The following is a 24,692-nucleotide window of genomic DNA, read 5'->3' on the forward strand; positions in this document are numbered from 1 at the left end:
GGGACGGCCCCCATCTTTTTTAAGCGCGTTAGGGCCTCCGGAGGCGTTGGAAGTGCAGGCTGTTGCTGCTGGTGGTCCTGCGGCGCGGCTCTGCGACATCAGGTCCCTAAAGGTGAGCAACTCTCGGTGGCTAATGAGAATAAGGTCCAAAAGAGGCTGTTTTGCGTAAAGCGCGAAGGCGCGCTCCCTTTCCTCGGTGCTTCACTAGGGGCACGTCTGTCCCTCGCCTTCCTCACCTTCGGGGCGAGCAGGCCGGGCCCGGCCTCTCGTGGGCCTCAGATCGAAGGGGCGCGCTGGTCAAGAGAACAGAGGGATCGCGGGCCACGGCAGAGCTCTGGATCCGGTGGCTGAGAGGAGTGCGGGAGCCTGGGGTTCCTGCACGTGGCTGGGGCCCAGGCGAGCCAATGGTTGCTTTAGGACGGGGCTCTGGTGAGGTCTTTGGGGCAGAGACTGCCCGCATCCCCACCGCGTCTCTTAGGTTTCGGACATACACTGCCTTCTAGAATGCCGAACGTGGACGTTTTGGACAACCTGTGTAAATTTCTGGGGAGATGGGCGCGGGTCAAATGCCGGAGGTTTCCGTGGAAACTGGTACTGGCTGGAGGCCGGAGAGCTGGTGCCGCAGGTATTCCCGAGGCGTCACCCTCCTTGGCTTTTAGGGTCCTCATTCACTCACCTTAAGGCTTCTGCTGTGTGAAATCGGAAACCGTGGGTAATATTTCACTTCTAGTTGTACATTCTGGGAAACTATTGATGAAACGAGGTTCCAAAATAAGGTAGGCCGAAAAATTCTCGTAGGTACTAAATAGTTTTTTATCTCACTGTTTGCTTTATAATAGCCTTGGTAACTGACCAATAAAGATTGTGGTAGACAGACAAATGCATAAGATTGAGGAGATTCTGTAGTGTGATGTACACTATGTAAATCCCCATTGCAAGAGCGTCCAGTGATGCATCAAGTGAGCTTCCAAGAAGTGCACCAGTGATAGTTCATCATTAGTCCTTACTGTCAAACAAACATCCAAATATCCTTGATAAGGTGTTTTTTTTTTTTTTTTTAGCTTTTATTGTGGTAACATATATACAACATAATATTTTCCATTTTAACCATTTTCAAATATGCAGTTCAATGATGTTAATTACATTCACAATGTTATGCTAAAATATCCATTACCAACACTCTCCCATCACCCCAAACGGAAACTCTGAACCAATTAAGCATTACTTCTCCATTCCCCACCATTGCACTTCCCTCTGGTAACCTTTATTCCAATTTCTGATTCTGTGAATTTACATATTCTAATTATGTATAAATGAAATCAAACAATATTTGCTCTTTCCTGTCTGTATTTCACTCAGCATGATGTCTTCATGCTTCATGTTGTAGCATCACTGAATTGTGTGCTACATTCATAATGTTTTGCTACCATCACCACCATTCATTACCAAAAGTTTTCCATCACTCCAAACAGAAACTCTGTAGCCATTAAGCATTAACTTCCCATTCCCTAATTCTATCCCCACCCCAGTACTCTAGTTGTCTTTCTCCATGAATTTACATATTCTGGTTATTTTGATGATAGTTCCTACTGATAGGTTTTTGTGCACTGTGGACAAAAGAGTTTAGTAGATCACAGGGAGCAGGTACTTTGAAGTTAGCAGATTGGTTTCTGATCCCTAGCAAACCAACCTCACAGCCTGAATTCTTGCAATACAAATGTTAGGGATGTGAAACAGGAAACTGGCTGTAAGATTAATAAATATCTTAGTGAATCAATAGGCATACCTCTCAGTTTAAGGTTGTCTTGTTGTCCCCATACTCTCAAATTTTCGTTTTCATGTTTGTTAATGTTGTACAGCATCTACTCTAACCCCCTGGAATGCAATATTTGGACAGGTTTTTTTTCCTACATTAAAGTTATGGTACCTGATCTTTGCTGACAAGTTTGTGGTAAATCAGCTTACTAATTGTTTTTAAATATACGGATAGTGATCTGTTTAAAGCTGGAAAAAATGGTAGAAGGGGTTCTTTCCTAAATGTTGTTTGATCAGCTAAGTGAAGATAGCCAGTTGCTTTGTTATAGAAGATGGGGCAGTGACTTACTGAAAGGGGGGTAGATTATCAATAATTTTTTGTTTTCTATTTAGTTCACAGTTTTGCTTTGTTGAGATATTTAAGAATCAGCTAGAAAAACTGAACCTGTTAAAGGAGACATTTTTGATTTTTAAGAAAACAATGGGATGTTGATAATATTTAATTCACCTTTTCTGGTCTTGACACATATATATATTTGTAAATAACCTCTTTATGCCATTTTGGGAAAATTTCAGGTTGCCACAATGGCTGAAAATGGTGATAATGAAAAAATGGCTGCCCTGGAGGCCAAAATCTGTCATCAAATTGAGGTATGATCCTTGTGCTATTAAACTCCAGAAACAGGCTTCCTGAAAGGAAATTTAGAGCCTCAAAACAAACACTAAAAGAACTTTATTTAATTTCAGTATACTGATATGTTCAACATTTGGTTTGTCTTTGATTCTTGAAATTAGATTAACATATAATAGTACATAGTTGTTTTTCTTATTGGTGGTACCAGTTTATGAAATCCAAGGGCCAAAAACATTCCTAAAGATAATACTGTAGACTAGTGTAAATAAACTCTTTTGTTTTAGTTTCCTTGTCTAGAAAATTAGGATAATAGTAGTACCCCCCTCATAAAGTTAAGATGATTAAATTAGTCGATAAAATGTAAAACACGTAGAAGAGTGCAGTAAGAAGATAACATATTGTTTGTAAAGTACCTTCCCTGTTAAATAACAGTTTATTTCTTGAAGATCCGAATAGGTTTTCCTTCCCAATTAGTTCTTTTCAGTTTTTGTAACCTTTAACACAGCTTTTTAAAAAGCTCTCTTAGCATTTTTTGAACTCAGGTATTAGTGTGTCTAGGTTGAAGCTATGCAATATCGGTAACTGTTGCATAATATAATGGGGACCTGACCTGTAATTTAAGTTTCATATTCTTACTGAGGAAGCTTAGGATCATATTGTATATTTTTTGGTAACTCTCAGAACTAATTTTTTTTTTTTTATCTAGCCATTTAAAATTAGTCATACGTTACATTTTTTCCCCACAAATTTCTTTATAAATACGAAGAAAAAATGCAAATTGTTCATTCTGTGTTTAATACTTGGAACAATGCAAAAATGTATATAGAAAAAGTTAATGTCCCTCTTAGAACCTGCCATCTCTCAAATACTGCTCTCCTGAGGTAATCAAGGTTAAAAACCTGATTTCTTTCATTCTTTGGCCCATATTCATATTAATATAATTTTATTTCTTCCCCCACCAAACATAGTGTGCATTTTTGGAGGTCTGAAGTTTTGTGTCATCAATAATTTATCCAATCCTCTATTTGACATGTAGGATATTTCCAGTGTTTTAGCTATAATAGTTCTATGACAAATAGTCATATATAAATCTTAGTAAACATGTTTATTGATTTAAGATAAAATTCCAAGAAGGGGATGTACTAGCTCAAGGGTAATGGACATTTTTTAGAACTTTTGATATATATATATGTGGCCAGTTGACTTGTTTCCCTCTATGTCTGTTTTTCTGTAATTAGGCTGGTACTAGTTATCCTCATTTTTAGAATATTGGCCAATTTGTTTGGTGAAAAATGCTAGTTCAATTGCTTTAAATTGCATTTCTTTGATTAATAGTGAGGTTGAATTATTCAGTGTTTATAGTACAGTTTTGCTTTTTGTAATTGTTTTTTCATGTCCTTTGACCATTTTTATGAGAGTGTTCATTTCCCACCCTTCTTGGTTTATAAGAATTTTTAGCAAGCTTCTCTGTTTACTTTTTTATGCTACTTTTGAGCATTCCAAATACTCATACCTGGGTCTTTTCATGTATTGTGTTTTCCTTTTCCTTTATATGAGAAAGAGTACTTTTGCTTAGATTAGGTAAACCTTTACCTATTATGTTTTTAACTTAAAAATTAGTAGCCAGTTTATTCCTTTTTTAAAAAAATTATTTTTTCCATACTGATTTGAAACAACAAGCTTTTCATATACTAAATATTTAAATATATTTTGACTTGTTTTAGGGCTTTCTAGTCTCTTTTGTGTCATGTCAGTTATATTGTTTTGGTAATCACCATTTTAGTTTTATTGTTAATTTGTATGATAAATATATCATTATAGTATATTTAAGGGAAAATGTTTATTGCTGTTTATTGCCTCCTGTAAGTCATGGCACGTATTCTTAAAGAATAGAAAAATTCTAGGATTGCAGTTGATGTTATATCATGGTCTGAAATATGTTTATCTTCCAGTATTATTTTGGCGACTTTAATTTGCCACGGGACAAGTTTTTAAAGGAACAGATAAAACTGGATGAAGGCTGGGTACCTTTGGAGATAATGATAAAATTCAATAGGTAAAAGCCTTTTAAAAATCATTTTAGGTTTTCTATTAACAAGTGTTATTACTAAGTCTTACAATGATTTTATATATACTCTTTAGGTTAAACCGTCTAACAACAGACTTTAATGTAATAGTTGAAGCATTGAGCAAATCTAAGGCAGAACTCATGGAAATAAGTGAAGATAAAACTAAAATCAGAAGATCTCCAAGTAAACCTCTCCCTGAAGTGACTGACGAGTATAAAAATGATGTAAAAAACAGATCCGTTTATATTGTAAGTGAGCCTTTTATGCTTTTAAGTATATCTTAACATTTATTAAGAAACTAATAGAGTGGATAAAAGTAAGGCCTTAGGAATCATAGCTTTACCACCTACTATAAGTCCTTGGGCAATGTTCTTAACCTGTCTAAGCCCTGTCTTCGTAAATGGGGATGTTTTCTACCTTATAGTCCTGTTGTGAGAATTAAATGAAAAAGCCCATTGAACATTGACCAAACTCTTAGGCATACACTAAGCACCAAGTGCATATTAACTGTTCTTATTTATCAACAGCTAAATAGAATAGCAATATTCTTTAGCAGATTTTTAAATAATTTTTTAATGAAAAATTACAAACATTCAAAAGTAAAGTGAATAGGATAAAGTACTATCACCTGACTTCAACAGTTATTAACACATGAATACTGTTTTGTCTCTGTCCCTAACTGTATTATTCTGCAGCAAAAACAAAAAACAAAAAATACAGTTATATTGAGATATATTCACATACCCTACAGTCAACCACAGTGTACAATCAACCATTCAAAGTACCATCACATAGTTGTGCATTCATCACCAGAATCAACTTTTGAACATTTTTCTTACTCCAAAAAAAAAAAAAAAAAATTTTAAAACTAAAAATAAAAGTGAAAAAGAACACCTAAAACATTCCATTGCTCCCATCCCACTTTATTTTTCATTTAATTTTTGTCTCCATTTTTCTACTCATCTGTCCATATACTAGACAAAAGGAATGTGAATCACTAGGTTTTCATAATCACATAGTCACACCACATAAGCTACATAGTTATGCAATCGTCTTCAAGAATCAAGGCTGTTGGATTGCAGTACAATAGTTTCAGGTATTTCCTTCTAGCTATTCCAATATACTAAAAACTAAAAAGGGATATCTATACAGCACATAAAAATGCCCTCGAGTGACCTCTCGACTCCATTTGAAATCTCTCAGCCACTGAAACTTTGTTGTGTTTCATTTCACGTCCCCCTTTTGTTCAAGACGATTTTCTCAATCCCACGATGCTGGGTCCAGGCTCATCCCCAGGAGTCATGTTCCATGTTGCCAGGGAGATGTATACCTCTGAGAGTTGGGTGCCACATAGCAGGGAGGGCAGTGAGTTCACCTGCTCTGTGGGCTTGGAGAAAGAGGCCACATCTGAGCAACAAAGAGGTTCTCTGGGGGGAGACCCTTAGGCACAATTATAAGTAGGCTCAGCCTCTCCTTTGCAGCAGCAAGCTTCTCAAGGGCACGTCCCAAGATTGAGGGCTCATCCTACCAAACTGTTAGTCCTCAATGTTTGTGAGAACACTGGTAATAAACCAGGTGGGGAAGTCCAGCATTTCTGCATTCTTTCCAAGTTCCCCAGGGGTCCCTGCAAATCCTCATTCTCTGCCCAAATTACTTTGGGATGTATCTGAATTCCACACTAACCTGTGCATACCTACCAGATCTCACATTCTAGTCAAAGTTCCATGTAATTATGGTGTTTGAATAAACCGACCATACAAGTTAAATTATTTAGTGTGCCACAGAAAATATAGGTCCCTCACCAGATAAACATCTCTCCCTTGGTCTCACACAAAAGTTGAAGTTTTAAAACATAGTCAATATCGTCCTTTACCCTTTGGTCTGATTTACCTTAGTCTAACCAGATCTACTTCATTCATATCTCTAATTGAGGTCTGAACTTTTTTTCAGCTTTTTTAACAGTTGCTGTATGGGGTAATACTGACATTCATAGCTGTGAAGCACTAGGTCTGAGTTTCAGGTGTCACACAGATACCCAAAGTTCCAGGGACCAACCAAGTTTATACACAAAAGCTCAGCATCTCAGAATTTAGAGATAGCCACTACAACTCAGGAATAGATATGACTGCTGTGAGAGCTTACAATCTAGGTATCATTACGATAAGCGTTCCCATGATAAACTGTGCTTCAAGATTCAATTCCCAGAGTTTATATTAGTGCATATTAGTGAGGCATTATAATGTTTATCTTTTCATTTCTGGTGTATTTTACTCAAAATGCTGTCCTCAAGATCTGTTCACCTAGTTACATGTCTCACAGCTTCATTTCTTCTTGGAGCTGCTCAGTATTCTATTGTATGCACACACAGTTCACTATTCCATTCATCAGTAGACGTACCCCTAGGCTAGGCCACCTCCATCCATTGCAAACCATGAATACTGCTGCCATAAACACCAGTGTGGAAGTGTCCATTCATGTCCCTGCTTTCATATCTTCCAAGTGTATACCCCATAATGAGGTTGCAGGACCTTATGGCACCCACATGCACTTCTTGTGGAACCACCACACTGTCTTCCAGATAGGCTACTCCATTCTGCTTCCCCACCAACAGTAAGTAGGTACATCCCTCTCTCTGTGTTTTCTTTAGTACTTGTATCCCTCTGTTTATATTTTTCCCTGCAATTTTGTAAAGATATATTCACATTCCTTGCAATCATCCATAGCATACAATTGTTCACAGTATCATCATATAATGGTGCATTCATCACCACAGTCAGCACTTGAACATATTCATTACTTCAAAAAAAAATTTTTTTAAATAATAATAAAAAAGTTTAAAAAATTATAATACCATACGAAACAGTAAGGTCAGACAACACCACCACTACCAAGAATCCCATACTTCTCCCTTATATCCCCCTCTCATAGACATTTAGCTTTGGTATATTGCCTTTGTTACATTTAATGGAAACATATTACAGTATTACTGTTAACCATAGACTCCAGTTTGCTTTGATTATGTTTTTCCCCAATACCACCCCTTTTTCAAACACTTTGCAAGGTTGACATTCATTTGGAGAACAGTGGCTTTTAACCAGGGCTGTTAAAAGCTTGAGAGAGATAAGAGAAGTAAAAGCAGATAGAAGGAGATAGGTAAGTAGGTAAGTGTGTCCTGGATTCATTCACAGATAAAATGAATAAAAATTTCTGGTCAGTTGTTTACCTGAGAAGCCATTATTTTTACATTTTTCTCTGTTCCTCACAGAAAGGCTTCCCAACGGATGCAACCCTTGATGACATAAAAGAATGGTTGGAAGGTAAAGGTCAAGTACTAAATATTCAGATGAGAAGAACATTGCACAAAGCATTTAAGGTATGATTATATGATGTTACAGACTTTTCTTATTGTCTAATATATGGGACCTAAGTTTTTAATCTTTTTGCCTTTTTACAGGGATCAATATTTGCTGTGTTTGATAGCATTGAATCTGCTAAGAAGTTTGTAGAGACTCCTGACCAGAAATACAAAGACACAGACCTGCTAATACTTTTCAAGTAAGTTTTTTTTTGCTGATGCTTCATCTGGCCACTTAGGTATAGGGATTTAACACACTGGGGTAAAAATTAGGATGGAATAGCATTCCCTACAAAGGCAGTATTTTTACTATTCTTTGGCATCCTTTAAGAAATGCTTGAAACTTGTTCATTGGGAACTGTACGCTATAAGGAAGGGTTTATGTGTGCCTTTTCACTGTTAGCAATTATTAAAGGAGGTTAAGAAGTTTTACTGCTTATTTTGCATCTATAACTTAAACTCAGTCTGGATAGGAAAATTTGGGCTTTTGGTGTGGTTAGAGAAAAAAAAATCACTTAAGTTTTACCTGTTCTTGTTTCCAATAGGCTGTATTTGCCTATATTTTTAATATAGTACAATGATTAGAGGGTCACATTCTTAAAATTTATATGTATGTATATCTAAAAATGAGAATGAACTAGAACATTTTCAAGAAGTTAGTTGTAGTGCCACAGTACCCTACTTTTGCATAACAATCTTCTAAATGCCATGTACTTAACCTGATTTACTTAAGAAATGCACTGTGATGAATCATGCTGTTGGTGTTCAACCCTCAATTATTTTTTCATCTTCCTTGTTTAAAAAGCTTATTTTATTATGGTAACACATACAACATAACATTTCCTATTTGAACCATTTTCAATGTTCAATTCAGTGGCATTAATTATATTCAAATTGTTTGCTACCATCACTATCCATTACCAAAACTTTTCCATCACCCCAAATAGAAACTCTGTACCCTTTAAGCATTAACACCCATTCCCCACCCACATTCCCACCCCTGGTATGCTGGAGTCTTCTTTCTGTCCCTATTATTTTGCATATTCTAGTTATTTCATGTAAGTGAGATCATAAAATATTTCTTCTTTTGGGTCTGGCTTATTTCACTCAACATGATGTCGTCAAGGTTCATCTTTGTTGTAGCATGTAGTCAAAGTTATTTAACTATGCTTTTCATGACTGCTTTCATTCTGGGGACTCAGAGATTTTAGAGATTTTCCTTTTGTGAAATTATCACACTCTGAAACATTCAGGTATTTACATGGCTTACTTTCCCCCCGGCCCCAAACTTGAATGGTAACTAAAACCAACATGAGATTGCTGATGAGTGTGGGGTTTCTTTTTGGGGTGATGAAAATGTTCTGAAATTAGATAGTAGTAATGGTTATAAAACAGTGTGACTAAAAACCACTGAATTGTACACCGTAAAAAAAGTGAATTTTATGGTATATGAATTATATCTCAATATAGCTATTTTAAAAAATTATGAGAGTAATTTTCTTGGCATATTTTGAATTTTTAGGTGATCGAGTATATTGATAGAAAAGTTGTTTACCATTCCCTGTTATTGCATGTCTCAAATCATTTTCAAAACAATTTATAGTCTTAATCTTCATTTTTATGAACTTATTAGCCTCCATATTTTGTTTCCTTTAGGGAAGATTACTTTGCAAAAAAGAATGAAGAAAGAAAGCAACATAAAGTGGAAGCTAAATTAAGAGCTAAACAGTAAGTATATACCACCAACACATTGAACTAGTCATAACATTTTCATTTCTTAAAAGTTTGACCAAGGTAGATTAAAGTGGTTCTGGGAACAGCTGATGATGAGGTCTGAAATGGGTGGTAATAGGCCTTTCTTTTGGTAGTGAAAAATTGGGGTCTTCATCTGCCTTAAATATCTGAGAGCCTTATTAAGTACTTTAGTGATTGTGATCAAGGTTAACTTTAGGATTCAATTTCTTGATATTTGAAACAAAACAGGTTCTTTTAAATTTCTTTATATATTAAGTGAAAAAAATTTCAGTTACATTTTTATTTGTAGAGAGCAAGAAGAAAAACAGAAGTTGGCAGAAGATGCTGAAATGGTAAGTATATTTATTACTGGTACCTGCCTAAAGTAATATACAAATATCATTGCCTAAATTACTCACTACTTAACCAGAGAGTTTAGTTTAGTAACAAGGTGTATATAGCTTATAAGAAACTAAATATCACCTACAGAAGAAATTAAATCGGTTAAAATCAGAAGCCATTGCAGAACAACAAAGGATGACAAAGGAAAACACTTAATTGTTAAAACTACTTTAAAATAGCACTTTCATTTCTAACTTTTCCTTTTTTAACTTTTCCTCTTTTTGGGGTGATGAAAATGTTCTGAAATTAGACAGTAATGGTAAGTCATTTATGATTTGTGGTTTTTGATTTGCTTTTAGAAACTTTCTTATTGCCTTATGTATTTTTATAGAAATCTCTAGAAGAAAAGATTGGATGCTTGCTGAAATTTTCGGGTGACTTAGATGATCAGACCTGTAGAGAAGATTTGCACATCCTTTTTTCAAGTCATGGTGAAATAAAATGGATAGACTTTGTCAGAGGAGCAAAAGAGGTTTGGACACATTAATGTGGTTTTTATAGTCTTTTAAAAAACCCATAAAAAACTGCCTGGTCTTTTAGAAGATTAAATTAGCATTTTAAAAATTAATGTGTTTATGAAAATAGTTTGTACATGATACTTCTTGTTTTGTTATTGCTGCCACTAGACGTGATTTCTTGATTTTTTTCCTCGAATTATACTATGAGTAGCTGTTGGTATTGACAACTGCAAGTTACTTTTGTAGCATTCTTCTTCTAATGTTCAGTAAAATGTGGTGGAAATAGTATAGGAGATTTGTAGGAAAAAGACTTTGAGTGATGAAGTTAACTGTGGGACTGAAAACTAAAGATGTGACTTTCATTATCTGTCTTTGGTGTAGGGAATAATCCTATTTAAAGAAAAAGCTAAAGAAGCACTGGATAAAGCCCAAGATGCAAATAATGGTAACCTACAATTAAGAAACAAAGATGTGACTTGGGAAGTATTAGAAGGAGAGATGGAGAAAGATGCATTGAAAAAAATCATAGAAGATCAACAAGAATCCCTAAACAAATGGAAATCAAAAGGTCATTTCTTCTCATTTTTCTTAGACAGCATGGTTATTTTAACTTGTTTTGAGTAAAAATTTTAATCAATGCCTAAAAACATTGACATGAGATTTAAATTTTTTCTTTACTAAATTCTCAATTATGTCTCCAGGTCGTCGATTTAAAGGAAAAGGAAAGGGAAATAAAGCTGCTCAGGCTGGGTCTGCTAAAGGAAAAGTACAGTTTCAGGGCAAGAAAACTAAGTTTGATAGTGATGATGAACGTAATGAAAATGGTGCTGCTGGTAAGTTTTTTCTAAGTCCTTTTGTAGTTTGGTGAGAAATTTGTACTTTCATGAGCAGTTATGTGCAAGAAAGATCAGGGATGTGCTATTTCAAGGGACATTGGTTTATTGTGATTTACGTTATTCTTGCTGTTTTACAAACAGGAGACAAGGAAATTTGGAAGATAAGGTTAGGGAGCAGGTCTGTACTAACAGAAGAAGCCTTTTCTTATTACTGTAGGGAATAAGTTGCTAATCTTTTTAAACATAATTTTGGAGTAATACACTGAATTTAACAAATTAATTCTGCTATTGAATAGGAACAGTGAAAAGAGCAAGAGAAGAAGCAGACAAGGAAGAACCTGCATCAAAACAACAGAAAACAGAAAATGGTGCTGGAGACCAGTAGCTTAGGAAACAAAATTTTTATTCATTTTAATTAGATTTTAAGCTGCTTTTGTCTTTGGAGTTTTTAAAAAGAAAACCGAATTAGGTCCACTTCAATATCCACCTGTAAGAAAGGAAAGATTTTTTTTTTTTTTTTTGGTCTTTTTGTTTTGTTTTGTTATCCACTTGAGTTTTTTTTAATGTATATTTCTGTTTGTGTTATTTCAGATGGTTCAAATATCAAAGGGAAGTTTCTTCCACTAAATTGCCTTTGTAATATGAGACTGTGTTAGTACAAACTTAATAAACTATATAAACAGAGCAAAAACTTAGTTTATTTTTTCTTTTTTGTGCCCAAAGCATTTGAGAAAGGACTTGTTAACTTAAACCATAGTATTGGCTGATTAGATCATTGGCCCATTGTACAGCTACCTATCATATTTCCTAACTTCTTGTATCGACTAGGCTTTCTGTCTTATATCTACCTGGACAACTTGATGTAATAATGACTTATTACAAAGCTTTTCATACTGAAATGTCATTAGGCCAGAATCAAGAGACTTACTGATTTCTTTTTATGAAATTTGTATGATGCTGGAAGGTCATATCGCAGCTCTGTAAAACAAAAGCCATCTAATGATAAAAATTGCATTTCCAAACATTTACCACTCTGATTAACTGCTGGTAAGCCTAACATTTTAGAGCTATAACACTTTCACTTTTCTAAGAACTGGCTTGAGATATCCCTCAAATGATAATTAACCATGGCAAACTGAGGTTGGCAGTTCTGCTAATTTGGCCATTTATACTGAAACTTAGTTACAGGGGAGTTTAAAAGAATAACAAATGGACAAAAAAAATACCTTTTCAGTTTTAATTTCCTGATAATCTATAGTTACCTTAATTGTAAAAACCATGATTTCAAAATCTTATTTTTTTAAAGAATAATGTAATTAAAACCCATTTTAGAGGAGTGGAAATGAGTTACGTTATCCTTTGTTTTCTGCATCATGAATTCTGACCCTCTAGATCAGAGCTCAAATTTTAATGTACAATCAGGTCACCTGGGGATTCTTATTCAGTAGGTCTCAGTAGGGTCTGAAATTCTGCATTTCTAACAAGCTCCCAAGAGATGTCAGTGCTGATGGTCTGAGGACCACTCTTGTAATAAGAAGGCTCTGAACTGGTATACTGTTAGAACTTCTAAGTGTTCCATATCACATTCTGGATTGTAATACCTTAAATTAGGTAAGGTATTCTTTTTACACATTACATTACTATGTAAATTATGACCAGTGATATTGCTAGTTGTATGTTTAACACCACAGTGCCAATTAATGGCCAGTTTATCATCACATAAAAACCAATTTTCTCTATTGCATTCTATTTCAGACCTTTCAAAATTATTTGATTATAGTTAGCTTCTAGTAACATGCTGTTCCCATTTTGATGTTTGTGAATATTACCCAATTTACTAATAAAAATTATCAAACATGATTTAATCATGGTTTGGGTGTCTGTATCCTGTGTCCCACTAAAAAATGTCTTAATTTATGATGTCTCAATTGCTCATTATTTGAGTCCAGGGGCAATTAGAAAGTTGGCATAGAAAGGTGATGCGTGCAGCTCTTAATGCTTGTTTGATGGTAGCATTTTCCAAGTTCAATCCGATGCCCTCAGTCACTGGGATGCTGTTTTTTCTGCAGCTGGAGTAACCAAATACTTGGGCATGATTATAAATTTTAAGTAAAATACATACATTGGGATAGTCTCAGGTAAACTGGTTATGTTCACCCTAGCTTTGCTTCATTTCCAACTTCATTATCAAACCATGCACATTTTGTCATACTGAAAAAGTAGATGTTCTTACAGTGTTTTTTTTTCTTCCTCAGTACCTGTATAAAACGTTTGGTTGGGCTCATGCATGTTGGCCCTTTTAGATAATTAGGACTGGGATTTGTTTTGTGAGAAACTTAAATTTATTCTTACCTGCAATGATGTCTATCTTGATTTTCCATTCTGCAGCTTTCTTTTGAATATGCTGAACATAAATAACATGTTCATATGAACTGATTTTTAAATTATATTTTAAAATGATTTTTAAAATTGCTTTTTTACTAATATTTGATATTAAGATTTTAACTTTTAAAAATTTCCTTAGAATTTAGACCTTTATAAAAGCTTCAACTATGCATAGTAATTTTGAAAATAAAACAAGCCATTTCAATATATTTAACAATCTGAATCAAATTACATAAGTAAATCCAAGTACTAAGGCTATTATTGCAGAAATCCGTCAAAGTGCATAATGTACTTACAGTTTCTGCATTACTTCATTCACAGAATATCCAGCTATCCTTCTGCAAACCATTTAACTATGTTCACAGGCAAAATACAGTGACAGTATGACACACTGGTTAAGAACATGGTTGCTGTAACCAGACTGTCTGCATTTGAATTGCACCTCTGCTACCTGCCAGTTACGTAACTCCAAGCAGATTACTCATTCTCTCTGTGCCTCAGTTTCCTAATATCTTAAATAAGAATAATAATGGTATCTTGTGCCAAATTGTTGTGAAGAACCATGTAAAGCACTTTCAACTGTGCTAGTAGATGTTAAATACCAAATAGGCTAGCTATTACAGGCCTAAAATTCTTAAATCATTTCATAAGAAACTTAATTTTTGGTTATTGGTTTGTTAGAAAAAATTGCTTTATGAATTTTTAAAATATATACATATAACATTCTAACAATGGAAATGAAAAAGGAAAGTTGCCTATATCCCACGAAATTAAAATATGCATGCATAATTTTCTAGAAATACAGTAGAAATATCAATATTTGGTATTTAAATATTTTGTCCAAGTTGATTAGTCTTCATAGTAATACTTATTAATTGCATTAAGTTGATTAATAAAATACTTAATTTTCCCCATCATTTTATTTTCCAATTCTTCTGTTACAAATAATACTGGCATTAATATTTGTGCTTATAGTTTTCTCTTGAACTTAGTAGATAATTCTAGTTCTAGACTTTTTTTTTCCTATTTGGAGATCAAGAATTTCTGTATAAGAGTAGATTTTTTAACCCAAATAATACTATAATTTAATGGAATCATAAGATCCTTGATGACTTTATGAGAAATAAATTATGATGGCATTCCTTTACTATGTCAGTCGTATGGTTAGTGAAAAGAGGTTTTAGATGCTAGATTATACAATGGAATATGATTGTTCTGGCAGAGATATAAAAGAACGAATGGGGTCAGCCTAGGGATATACACTGAAAGAGTAGTGCAGTGTTGTCAAATTGAAGTATGAGCTAAGACCTAAATTCTCACAATGCCCAATGAAGTAGGACATTGCAACAGCTTTGAGAGTCACATAACTATTAGCTTATGTGCCAGAACACTTATTTTTCACCTCAGTATTTCTATTAAAAAATTATCAAATGCATGTATGTTATGGAGAGAGAACCAAGCAGTTATACTTCAGCAAAACTACCAAAAACTTATAGTATATATATGTAGAGCATGAAAGAGGGATTGTCTTAATATTAGAAGTTCATTCCTCATACCTCCTTAATAGCATGCACCATCTAACCAGATTAATTTCTTAAATTATTTACTATACTCACAAATACTTCACGGTCTAAATAAGAAGTCTGCACTTAATGAAATATTTGTTTAAAATTCAATCATCAAACCTCCCAAGGCAGTGGTAATAATGCTGCCTCCTAGTGGTGTAGCATGGCAACACCAAGCAATGAAAATGTAAGGTATTGGGTACTGTGGCTACAGGAATTCATTCAAATAATGGATTTTGCTGCTTAATTTTATTATTTTTTACTGGTATATTTTATTGGTCAGCACGAACTATATATGAATTAGACAACATTTATGTTATGTCATGCTTATTAGGTAATATTTACTGGTATTTGCTTTCATGTATTGAATGGAAATTCATTTAGCAGTAGTTTTATTGTGCTTTTTTTGCCTACTTACTTGTACCACTATTCATTGTTAGCAGTATATTTCTTTTTAGCCATGTGATTTTATACCTTTATGTGGGTCATTAGATTACATATATTCAGAATTTATTGTTTCCAACTGGATTCCAGTATACTGTATTTACATGAATAAAATGCTTTTCCTACAAAACCACTTAAAATCTCTTTTACTACATATACGATTTAAAGCAATAGTAACAACTAAAACATAACCATTACATATGTCAAACATTGGTTCTAAATGCTTTGGAATTACTAACTCATTGAATCCCTCAACAATCTTACAAAGTACAGGTACTCTTAGCTTCACTTTATAGGTGAGGAAACTGAAGTGCAAGTAACTTGTCTAAGATAACACAGCTAGGAAGCAGCTGACCTCAGATCCAGGCAGTTTGGTGCCAGAGTCTGTTCTTAATCACTGTTACACTGATGCTGAAATAAAAATTCCCTCTCCCCCAACTGCCATTTATATTCCTGCATGTGCTATATGCTGGCAAGAAGAATAAAGGGAAGATATGGGTTCTGAATGCAGGTCTATTCAACTCCAGGTTCAGTTTTCTTAAAAACCTCACTGGTTCTTCAAAAACTTAAACAGGACTACCATGTGACTTGGCAATCCCACTTCTAGCAAATAACAAATAAAAGCAGGAACTCAAACAGATACATGTGCACCAAGGTTCACAGTAGCATTATTCACAATGGTCAAAAGATGGAAACAACCCAAATGTCCATTAGCTGAAAATGGATAAACAAAAAGGATAGAATATTATTTAGCTGTAAATAGGAATGAAGCACTTTGTGCATGCTACAACATGGATGAACCCTGAAAACATCATGTTAAGTGAAATAAGCACAAAAGGACAGATATTGTATGATTCCACTTATACAAAATAGCTAGAATATACAAATTCGGAGAGACGGTTTTATCGGGTGGAAGTTGGGGAAGAGAGAAAATGGGGAGTTAATGCATAATGGTTGCAGGATTTCCATTTGTGGTTATGGGAAAGTTTTGGTAATGGATGGTGGTGAGGGTAGCACAACATTGTGAATATGATTAATCCCATTGAATTGTATGCTTGGGAGTGGTTGCAATGGAAAAATTTACATGTTATATATATTTCCACAATTCAAGAAGACTAAAGACACAAATACAATTAAATGCAACATGAGATCTGGGACTGGATCTAATAATGGAAGAGAAAATGCCCAAAAGGACATTACTGGGATAAATGAAAAAAGTGGAATATAGACTGTATGCTTTATGGCAATGTTAAGTTTCTTGAACTTGATAACTGTACTTAATGAGGTTTTTAAAGTGAATAGCTTGCTCTTAGGAAATATACATGGAAATATTAGGTATTAAAGAAGAATGATGTGTGCTGTTCAAGGAGAATGATGTATGCAACCTGCTCTCACATGTTTAGAAAAAAAGTCATATAAATAGAATGACATAACAAATGTGACACAATGTTAAAAGTTGGTAAATCTGGGTATCTGGGTAGGGGATATATTGGAGTTCTCTGTATTGGTTATATGTTATTTTTGCAACTGTCCTATAAGTTTGAAATTATTTCAAAATAAAAAATCAAAAACAAAAAAACCCAAGCCTTACTGCCTCCCTTTAGCATATCAGGCCACATTAGGACACTGGGAAAACAGGCATCAACCAGGATTTACCCAGGCAAACCAGGACATATTGTAACCCTAGTTATATTACATTTCTCTACTCCTGAGCTACAGCCCCTTTCTTGCCAACAGTTCCTGTCTGCAGAGATCTATGACAAAAGAAGCTAACTATTTAGGCAGGAAGAAAGCTAATCACAGATGTTAGCTAGTTAAAGGGGAAGTTTAGTATCTAAGTGCCAGATGTTAAAAAGGTCAGAAGAAATGGATACTCTGGTATTTGGTATTCAGAGCAAATATTTAAAACACTGTCATGAATTTAAAAATAAATGACACAGAATATCATGATGATTTGAACTTACTTCTCTAGTTGAGGTTTTGTGTAAAGAATATACTGCTGTTCTTGCCATTTCCAAAGCAGTCTTCAGAAAAGCCATATCTGTCCCTGTGAAGAGAGTAGAAGCTCCTATTTAAATTTATATGCCTGTTCTCAAAAACAGAAGGTTAAATAAATAACAAGGATTTAGAAACAGCTTTTTCCAAATTCCAAAATAACTACTTCAAATTCTGGAAAAAGACACAGTACAAATAAATATCAAAATATTATTTTAAGTTTAATAGAACTAAATTATACTGTCTTCATTAAATGAAGCTAAAGTAAAAATATTAATATTATATTCCAAAGTAGTGACTTTCAAAGGGGAGAAAGAAACTGGAAGAACACTATCACAATCATCTAGGGGGTCTTTTTAAACAATGTGTGTCCTTTCTTCCTCTTATCCCCTACCCTTCTTGCCTACAACATATACAAAACTAATAGCTACAGTGAATCATTACTGATGGGCACATGTTAAAACCCTTCAGTGTGTTAAAGCATAAAAAAAGGTTCTAAAAGTATAAAATCCTTTATAGGTTTCATACTCATTCGTAAGGGTTAGGCAAATCATTCACATGTACATAATAAATGAATAAAGATACTTAATACAAATTTTGGAAAACTAAACTAAATTGAAAAATTCAATTCTCTAGCTGTGCTTTCAACAAACTGAAATTGAAATTGTAATTACTATCCATGTAAGAGATAGTATTTATTTAATGAATAGTGACAAAAATCAGTTAACTGAAACAATCAATGACAAAATGTTTTTTAAAACCTTGCTTTTCCACAAATACACTGGTGCATGTGATTCTTGTTACTAACCTTTATTATTTTTTGTTCCAAAGGGAGGATTCATAACTACCGTATCAAAGGACTTGGACATTTTGTTAGATAATGAGCACACATCACATTGAACCATGTCAATATTTGTTAAATCAAATTCTTCCACATTCCTATTAAATATTTCCAGTGCATCTTCATCTATATCAAATCCAACACACAATCTATAAATAAAAAAATATAAAGAGTGGCTACTTATGTCTCCCAAGTTACAACTACAGCAATAGCTGGTTTACCGTATATATTTTTAACCCAATTAGCAAAATAATTAAGAGCTGGTGAGCTCTGCTCTTCAACAGCATGATTTCCCATCCAAGCGAGGGGTTGGAAGCAGGTTTTGTATAACAGGGAGGCGTCTGACTGCTGTTATCATTTTTATTTGTTTTGATTTTCTGTCCATTCTAAATGTACTTTCTTCCCCCCACCTCATACTGTAGAGTACCATAATATAATTCAGTCGATCCTACTTATGCTTCTTATTAAAGCCACCCCATACCCAAACAGTATATACTAGATCACCTACCCTGCTCCTAACATTGCAGTTCCGATGCTAAGCACTCCACAACCACATCCTAAATCCGCAACAACTTTATTTTCAATGTCATCGTATGTGTTATGGATTGTATAGAGCATACAAGCTAAAAGATCAACAACAACAACAACAAAAAAACCATTAGGGAATAAGTGAGCAAACTAGTGATGAAAATCCAATTTTGTGCAAATGATTCTAATAATTTCTCCTCTCATGCATTATTTAGTCCTCTCCCAATGATGTTCCAGATTATTAAGAAAAAATAAGATTTAATAACTTGGTATATAATAAGAGGCACCACAAAAGAAGATAACACCTTGCAGTGGTTTCCAAAAACTAGTCTATTGATGATGTCAAGAATGAAAACATTTTGACTAGTCTCTGAGATAAAAATGAGAAAAAAAGTTTTTATTTTGCCTCACCCTGTTCAAAACATTGCCAAACATGCACACACACATATATAGTTTTTTTTTTTATTAAATTCAGTTTTATTGAAATACATTCACACACCATACAATCATCCATGATATACAATCCACTATCTACAGTCATATATAGTTCTTTGATGTTAAAATATTATTTTTATGAAAGGATGGTTAATGGGTTTTTAAAATATCCTTCCTTGTCAAAATATAAATTTCACAACCCTATATCAGCCTCCAAAATTGTTTTGAAATTTTATTTATCTGTAAAATCCACAAGTTTGGAAACCACTAATATTAAACAAGCATTCACATTAAAAGGGTATGGAACTTTTTTGCAACAGACAAAGGTATAAGCTCAAGCTAGAATGGGAAAGGAAAAGACCTACATCTACAATGTAGCCTTTAAATACATATATTCAGGCACATATATTTATGATCAACAGACACATGTTCATAGTCTACATGAGGTAGACTTGATAAAAGAAACATTGGAAAGCAAGGCAGAAACTTCTGAGATGGGAAAGAGATCTTTCAAATACCACAAGAGTCTTGAGTAAACTGGAAGGCTAAGCATGAGCAGCACCACTGATATCTCCCTGTGGATATCTGAACCCAGTAAGGACTACTGGCCATCACTCATGACCCAAGATCCAGAGGTTTTATCAAAATCACAATTACAAGGATTGTAATCATAATACAGGGTGACTGTACTATTCTGATTGTTGCAAGTGTTGGTGACTTTGAAGCTAGTGTCTCAAAGAATGAGCACACCTATGTACAAATTACACACTAGGTGTGAAACTGATTGTTATTAGCAGAAGACATTAAAGAAGTCATTATCTAAATCAAGAAAACTGGCCTCAACTCACATAACCTTGTGTCAGTTTTTCATTGGAAATATGATAACATGCCTTGGCTCAAGGGTTATCTGAAAGGATGGCTATACTACCTTGCCTGAAGCACTAGATCTTATCCTGTCACCATCTTGTCCAACCAACTCTTCCTTCTGTGCCTATAAGTTGTCTACAAAACTGGTGGGATTCACACTGTCCCCATGTGTCACAAGGAGACTGATGGTTCAAGATCAGACATGGTGGCCACCTTTGCTTCAGTTAAAGTAAAGTCTATTGAAATGCCCTGTGAAGTTTTATGCAAATCTCTGCTTGCTGACGAACTTGTCACGGTGTCTGTCAAAGATGTTTGTCTTGACAACCTGGCTGCTGATGAATAGCCCACCAACAGAAACTTCAGGCTTCACTGTTCAGGTGATCATTCAGAACCAACCAGCTAAATGAATGCTGGCGATGCACTGTATTAAGCTGTCATGATGCTCACAATGCATTGCCGGCAAGTTTACTTAGCTGAGGGAGACTGAACATCGTTCAATAAGAAGCTGAAAAATGGCCCCAAATCCTTTAAATCAAGTGATCATGCCAAGGCTTACACGATTCCTAGTAAGCCGACGTGTGGAGAACTTGACAAAAATATCTATCTTTCATTGATTAAATCAAACACTGAAACGTATTCCAACTTACACACATTCCTACAACACAGTCTGCTTAGAAAATTCAGAAGACTAAATGAATACTCTATACAATACCTGCCACTCCAGTCTTAATCAGTGGTAAAAGAACAGTTCCATAGCTATTTGTCTGAATTGAACAGTTAAGTTTAATATTAGAACACAGTTAATAATAATGCAAAATAAAAGCTTCATAAGGAAAGGAATATTTTATGGACCATTTGTTTTATGGCAGTTTTAAGTTCCTAGTTTTTAAAATAAGTATTTTTTAAAAATGGAAATAAATTGACTAAAAATTTCCACAGAATTTCAAGATTTTTAATGTGGGAAATGGAATAAGGCATAGAAAAGGCACAGCAACAAAGAATGTACCATTTCCTGAAAAAAAAAATCCAATATACTGGTTAGAAAAAAAAGGTAAAGAAATCTTCCGCATTACACAACAACGATTCAGGAAATACCAGAGGAAGGATAAGGGATAGAGGATTAATCTAGGAGGTTGAATATGCAGTTAACCGGAATTACAGAAAGAGAGGTCAGAGAGGCAAAAGACATTCTCAAACAAACTACAGATGAGCATCTCTTAGTGCTCAAGAGAGACTGAGCCTTCAAATTGAAAGAGACCATTTCCATTTGTGCCAGGAATGTACACAACACTGTGAAATTATTGTGAAATTTCAGCACACCCAGATTACAGAGATCCTATAAATTTCCAGAGAAAATAGGTCACTTTCAAAGAAAGACTATATTGATATACTGATAAGAAACAAAGTATATTATTTAAAATTACAAAGGCAATCCACAGAGGAATAAAAATAACAATGCATTTATTATTTTTTGGGGGTGGGAGAAGTAATCAATAGAAGAAGAACACTAACAATGCAATTATTTTGGGGGGAGGGAGAGGAAAAGTGGGGATGCTATATGTCAACTAAATCCTCACCTAGCACTCTAGGAAGTCAACAGAAAATGTTTAAAATTAACAATCCAAGAAACAGATGTACAAACATTTAAAAATGTGGAATTAATCACTAGAACAATGAAATTTAAATAATTGACAGGAGTTGTGTCTGAGGAGTGCAGCTAGAGGTGAAGAGGGATATAACGAAATTGCTTTTTTCTTTTTTTTTTTTTTTTTGGTGTTTTAAAAACCTTGACACATATTATTTTGACTTTAAAAACTTTTTTAAAAATTAACATATATCCTAACATGCATTATCATTATCACCTTCTTTGGATTCCTTTTAGATAAATTAAGCCCATGCTTGATAACTAAAACAAAACAAAACAACCACCTGTAAGTTTACAAAGCACTTTGAGTGCATCTTGACTTGGTTATATTTTTTTAGCAATTTCATTACATACATCACATAGCAATAAAATAATATGATTTTGCTAACTAAAAATGATAAAATTGTATAAGGCTTTAAGAATCATTTCCCATAACAATTAAATGATGAAATGGGCTTCCTTTTGCCTTAGTTTTTTAGATTTAAAAGTCAAGTAATAACATGCTTATAGAAAATGTAAGCAATTTAAAAACATTTTGCAAACATTTATATACACACAATGTACATATATATAATGTTTGTGACCTGGAAATTATGCAATTATGTAAATCTGGAAATACAGCACATATACAGACATACCATAATTTATTATGGTATTATATTTAAGTGCAATCCTCTTAAATGAGATTATTATCTAAGAGTGGGGAAGCAGGGGAGTCTTTCAGGAGGAGGAATCCCTTTTGGTTCTAACATGAAACATTCTCTTAAGTAATTGAATATACCAAGATACTATAGATTATAATTCTGAAAATTGTAAAATTTCCAAGCACCAATTTTAGCTTCAGTAAACGAAACACATTACAGATTGTCAGTGTTACTTCAGTATCTTTTCCTGGCTGTATGCATATATATTTTAAATTCTACCTTTTTCAGTTAGGAATGTATTCTTGATATTCATTGGCAGCTCAGAAGTTTTACCACGTTAGATCTGGAAAAGATTCCTCATTGCAGGTGCCTTCTGCAGATGAATTTTGAGATTCCCCAAAGACTTTGGTAACACATGTATTAAATATAAATGTTTTTTCCTGTGTTCTCTCCTGTATGCTCAGTATCAATTTCTTGCATCAAGCACGAATGCTGATTCTCAGATAACTGGTTAAAATTGAAATGCATAGTTATCTTTATATAGTACCTACTCAGGATTTGTTAAATTCAAGACCTCAGTTAACATTTTTAGTATTCAGTTCTAGAGCACAGTATAGCATAGGAATCCGTGCACTCGTAATTCGCTGTAATAGGAAATCGATCTTTATTTATACGCAGCCCTTAACTAGCACCAGGAACTTTTCTAGCCACTGGGAATTCAAGTGTGAACAGGACCAACAAATTCCTTTCCCTCAAGCAGTTTATGGTCTAATGAGAGAAAAAAAAACAAAACAAATAAAAACATTAAAAAGATATCTGATACTGTTAAAGGGTATACAGAAAAACCAAACAGTAAAAGGATAACGTGTGTGTTTGTATTGGGGGATGTCTGTAGCTGAGGTATCAGAGAAGGCCTCTCTAAAGCGTTACGTGATCTTGCTGCAGATTTTCTCTAGGTATTCTTTGTATCCAATTGACTTCCATTTTCAACATCCAGGGAGTAAAGGGGACTGACCCCGGAAGCAAGGGTGTGGTCACCAGTCGCCCTACCTGCAATGTGCGGCCTGGTCGGATATTGTTCTAGAAGTAGTTTGGGATTTTCGAATCCAGCCACTTGTTGCAGGCGACTCTCTAGTTCCTTCAACCTTAATCTCTTCATTTTTTTTTTCTTTTAAAAAAACCGTGCGTACCCCAGATTTAACTGCACTGCATCGGCGGAGAAATCTCTTTAACCTGGCTCTTGCTTCCACCTACTCCGCCCCTTTCACAGACCGCGAGTTTGGGCCAAACTGGAGACGCGTTCTTCAAGTTAGGTGGACGCGCACGGCGCACCCCGTCCAGGCTGTTCCCGCTTTCCGCCCTTTTCCTTCTCTGTGCCAGTGGCGACCAGAGTCTCCGGTCCCAAGCCTTAAGACCCTTCAGCGGCGGCGTGGATCTGAAGCAAAGTTCCCACGTGTCATGACCAGCACCTCGGCCCGGGCAGGAAACACCGCCACTCACATGCGCATGCGTCTCCGGCTTAGCTGTCCCATGCCGATCTGCAACCCCAGCCCGCAGCAGGCGTTCCGCTAGCAACCCGGCGCTTCTTCCCTGAGTATTCTGAGAGCCTGCCCTTTTTGCACCCCCGGGAGCCTTTGCTGCCTGTTGCGTGGCCACTATTCTCTAGAATTTCCTTCAACAGCTGCGGCCTTCAAGGAATAGGGGAAGAGAGCGGGTTAAAGTGATGAGTACATCCAGGCCACGGTCACTTTGTGTTGTGACTTACTGTAATCTTTTCTGTCGCCTGTCTCCCAAGTTTCCTCTCAAAATAAGTGTAGCAGTCTCTTCTGTCCTTTGCCTCCTTCTTCGTTCGCCTTTATAGTAAGCTTCAAAGTCAGGAAGTATAAGTCCTCCTGCTTTGTTTTTCTTTTTTAGAATATTTTTAGCAATTCCGGCATCTTTCCCTTCCAAATAAATTTGATAACTAGCTTTTCCAAGTCTGCGAAGTAGGCTGTTGGAATTTTGATTGGAATTGCATTGAATATGTAGATGAGTTTGGGTAGAATTGACATCTTAATGGGATTTAGCCTTCCTATCCATGAACATGCAATGTTTTCCATC

At 35.0% G+C, this 24,692-nt stretch overlaps 2 protein-coding genes across 3 annotated transcripts; one reads left to right on the forward strand and one right to left on the reverse strand.

The window, feature by feature from the left end:
• SSB (small RNA binding exonuclease protection factor La) lies at nt 1–13,103 on the forward strand. Its single transcript, XM_037849420.1, has 12 exons — nt 1–112; nt 2,332–2,406; nt 4,342–4,445; nt 4,532–4,706; nt 7,724–7,831; nt 7,913–8,013; nt 9,470–9,541; nt 9,858–9,900; nt 10,281–10,421; nt 10,789–10,975; nt 11,109–11,240; nt 11,540–13,103. Exons 2-12 carry the CDS (start codon nt 2,341–2,343, stop codon nt 11,626–11,628), a joined length of 1,218 nt encoding a protein of 405 aa, XP_037705348.1. The 5' UTR covers nt 1–112; nt 2,332–2,340; the 3' UTR covers nt 11,629–13,103.
• On the reverse strand, nt 11,630–24,074 carry METTL5 (methyltransferase like 5). 2 transcript variants are annotated; one of them, XM_037849422.1, is made up of 7 exons: nt 23,783–24,074; nt 18,982–19,096; nt 18,441–18,622; nt 17,602–17,684; nt 13,596–13,647; nt 12,172–12,221; nt 11,630–11,730 (listed from the first exon to the last, which is right to left on the reverse strand). In XM_037849422.1, the coding sequence occupies exons 2-7, from the start codon at nt 19,089–19,091 to the stop codon at nt 11,692–11,694; spliced, it is 516 nt and encodes a 171-aa protein (XP_037705350.1). In that variant the 5' UTR covers nt 19,092–19,096; nt 23,783–24,074; the 3' UTR covers nt 11,630–11,691. The 2 variants fall into 2 exon arrangements, with proteins under 2 accessions (XP_037705350.1, XP_037705349.1); XM_037849421.1 differs by having other exon boundaries at nt 23,643–24,074.
• Nucleotides 24,075–24,692: the final 618 nt, after the last annotated feature.

The sequence above is a fragment of the Choloepus didactylus genome, chromosome 9 (assembly GCF_015220235.1).
Source record: "Choloepus didactylus isolate mChoDid1 chromosome 9, mChoDid1.pri, whole genome shotgun sequence".
Classification (NCBI taxonomy): Eukaryota; Metazoa; Chordata; class Mammalia; order Pilosa; family Megalonychidae; genus Choloepus; species Choloepus didactylus.

What these genes read in the sequence shown, in the direction of transcription:
- SSB (XM_037849420.1), top strand. Translation starts at nt 2,341, where the DNA reads ATGGCTGAAAATGGTGATAATGAAAAAATGGCTGCCCTGGAGGCCAAA. An exon ending in GACCTGCTAATACTTTTCAA is followed by an intron (nt 8,014 to 9,469) that starts GTAAGTTTTTTT and finishes TGTTTCCTTTAG; the next exon opens with GGAAGATTACTTTGCAAAAA. An exon ending in TAATGAAAATGGTGCTGCTG is followed by an intron (nt 11,241 to 11,539) that starts GTAAGTTTTTTC and finishes GCTATTGAATAG; the next exon opens with GAACAGTGAAAAGAGCAAGA.
- METTL5 (XM_037849421.1), bottom strand. Translation starts at nt 23,751, where the DNA reads ATGAAGAGATTAAGGTTGAAGGAACTAGAGAGTCGCCTGCAACAAGTG. An exon ending in GACCAGGCCGCACATTGCAG is followed by an intron (nt 19,097 to 23,642) that starts GTAGGGCGACTG and finishes TTGATCTTTTAG; the next exon opens with CTTGTATGCTCTATACAATC. An exon ending in TGGAACAAAAAATAATAAAG is followed by an intron (nt 17,685 to 18,440) that starts GTTAGTAACAAG and finishes CTCTCTTCACAG; the next exon opens with GGACAGATATGGCTTTTCTG.